At 33.0% G+C, this 2,026-nt stretch overlaps 1 protein-coding gene across 1 annotated transcript; it reads left to right on the top strand.

Annotated features, from left to right (window-relative positions):
* Positions 1-209: 209 nt before the first annotated feature.
* Positions 210-2,022, top strand: LOC111684230 (tubulin-specific chaperone C; the record flags this gene model as incomplete). Its single annotated transcript, XM_046956012.1, has 2 exons — positions 210-379; positions 413-2,022. A coding segment is annotated over exon 2 (1,467 nt), but the record flags the coding sequence as incomplete, so codon positions are not given.
* Between the last annotated feature and the right edge of the window lie 4 nt (positions 2,023-2,026).

The following is a 2,026-nucleotide window of genomic DNA, read 5'->3' as shown; positions in this document are numbered from 1 at the left end:
AGAACTAGAACAGAACTTAAACACAACTCGAATAGAACTTGAACAGAACAAGAACTAAACTTAACTAGAACAGATCTAGAACAGAATTAGAACAGAACATGAACCGAAATAGAACAGATCTAAGAAGAATTAAAACTCTAATACGTTAATATTAACCTCTTCATTAATTCCTTACTAAAATGTTTCTATTTTTTCCATCCATTCTCTTCCAGCTCCCATTCACAAACCTCCGAACCCACAACATCTCTGAAAGAACCTATAAAGAAAACAAGCAACAATTCTACCACAAAATCATCAACTAAATCTCAAAATTCGTTTAGTATTGTCAAAAAAGAACCAGAAATAAAAATACTTTGTCACATTGCGGCAAAAAATAAAGAAGAAGCCGCAAAACTTTCACAAGATTGTATCAAAGAAATCACACAACCCATAAGAGAAACATTAATACGTCAAGTCAAACTGCGTAAATCCATAACTAAAACAATAGAAAAGGGGGAGGAAAATGAATGCGATGAAGAAAAGTTGAATGAAAATGTTAATGAAATTAACAATAAAATGCAAATTAAAAATGTACAAAAGACTGAGTGTTGTGTTGAGGAAATACCTAAAAGAACTTTAAGATCTCCCAGATTGTCCGGTGGTAAAACACTCTTAAGAAATACCAGAACTAGATCTCAAATACCCAACGAATCTAAGCAAAATCATGAAACATCTTCGTTTGTTTGTAAACTTGAAACTGAGGATGATAGTATATCAGTAAGCAAAATCTTAGATACCAAATGTGATACTCCCTGTTTAAAAGTGGAAAGTCTTAAAGAAGAAATGCTAGAACAAAATTCCAATGGTGATGAACTAAGTATTATAAAACCGGCTATACATTTAGTTGCATCAACACCCAGCAGCATTATACAACAAAAATTACAAATGGCTTTAGAAGAGTCACGTAAATCTAAGCCAAGCATCTTTATAGTTCAAGCTTTGGAATGTAAAAAGGAACAGGTGAAGTCATTGGATAATTTACACTCCACAACTACAGCAATATCTGAAGAAGAACAACTACAAACAACAAATATGAATAATGAGCGTAAGAAATCTCTTAAATTGGATAATAAATTTAACAAAAACCACATAAAACAAGGTACAAAAACCCGCAAAGGCAAAAACTATCCCACCTTCAAACGTCGTTTGCGTAAACGTAAAATTATTGTTATAAAAACAATAAAACCAAAACAAAAATCATATGCCTCGTTACATGAAATCAAAAGGGAACTCCGTTCATCACCTAGAATTAACGAAAACAACAACAGGAAATCTCTTGTAAATAATCAAGTCAACAACAATGGAAAGTATGCGCAGCCTAATAAAACATCCACTCTGAATGAGGCAAAAAGTTATCGTACTGTTCACACAGAAACCAAAGATCTGGAAATATATCTTGATAAACAGAATAATCAAACGAAAACTCGTTTAATGGCTAAAGCCTCAGCTTTGCTAGAAAGATCACGCATGACTTTGCGTGGCAACTGTAATACAAGCATAAATAAATCTAAACTTACATCACAAATTCAAAGATCTAAACTTAGTTTACATGGTACTAGAACACAAATTCTAAGACCCAGACTTGTTAAAGCAACAAGTGAAAAGAGAAAATTTAAAACAACATCATCATCAACTAAATTACTCTACGAACCTGTTAAAACAAATAAAACTCTAGAACACACAAATATTCCCAAAATGAATCTACTAGAAAATGAAAATGTTGTCGTTTCCTCTACAACAAATACCTTCGACGAAAGACCAACTCATGAACCTTTGCCCACAGCATCGCCTATTACTTTAAAATCCCTACATAATGCAGCTTCCTATGTCATTGCCTCCTCACCCATACAAACCAAAGACCAATTTACACAATGCAATACTAACAGTGGTGTACAATATCTTAATACCTCACCATTGCCTACACAAACTATGCGTAATCCTTTAAAATCTGATTACGGTGTTGTTCTTCATATTTACCATGAAGTAG

This window comes from Lucilia cuprina, unplaced genomic scaffold (assembly GCF_022045245.1).
Source record: "Lucilia cuprina isolate Lc7/37 unplaced genomic scaffold, ASM2204524v1 Scaffold_4049, whole genome shotgun sequence".
NCBI lineage: Eukaryota > Metazoa > Arthropoda > Insecta > Diptera > Calliphoridae > Lucilia > Lucilia cuprina.
The sequence above is the reverse complement of the archived record's forward strand: the minus strand, read 5'-3'. Positions and strand labels throughout refer to the sequence as shown.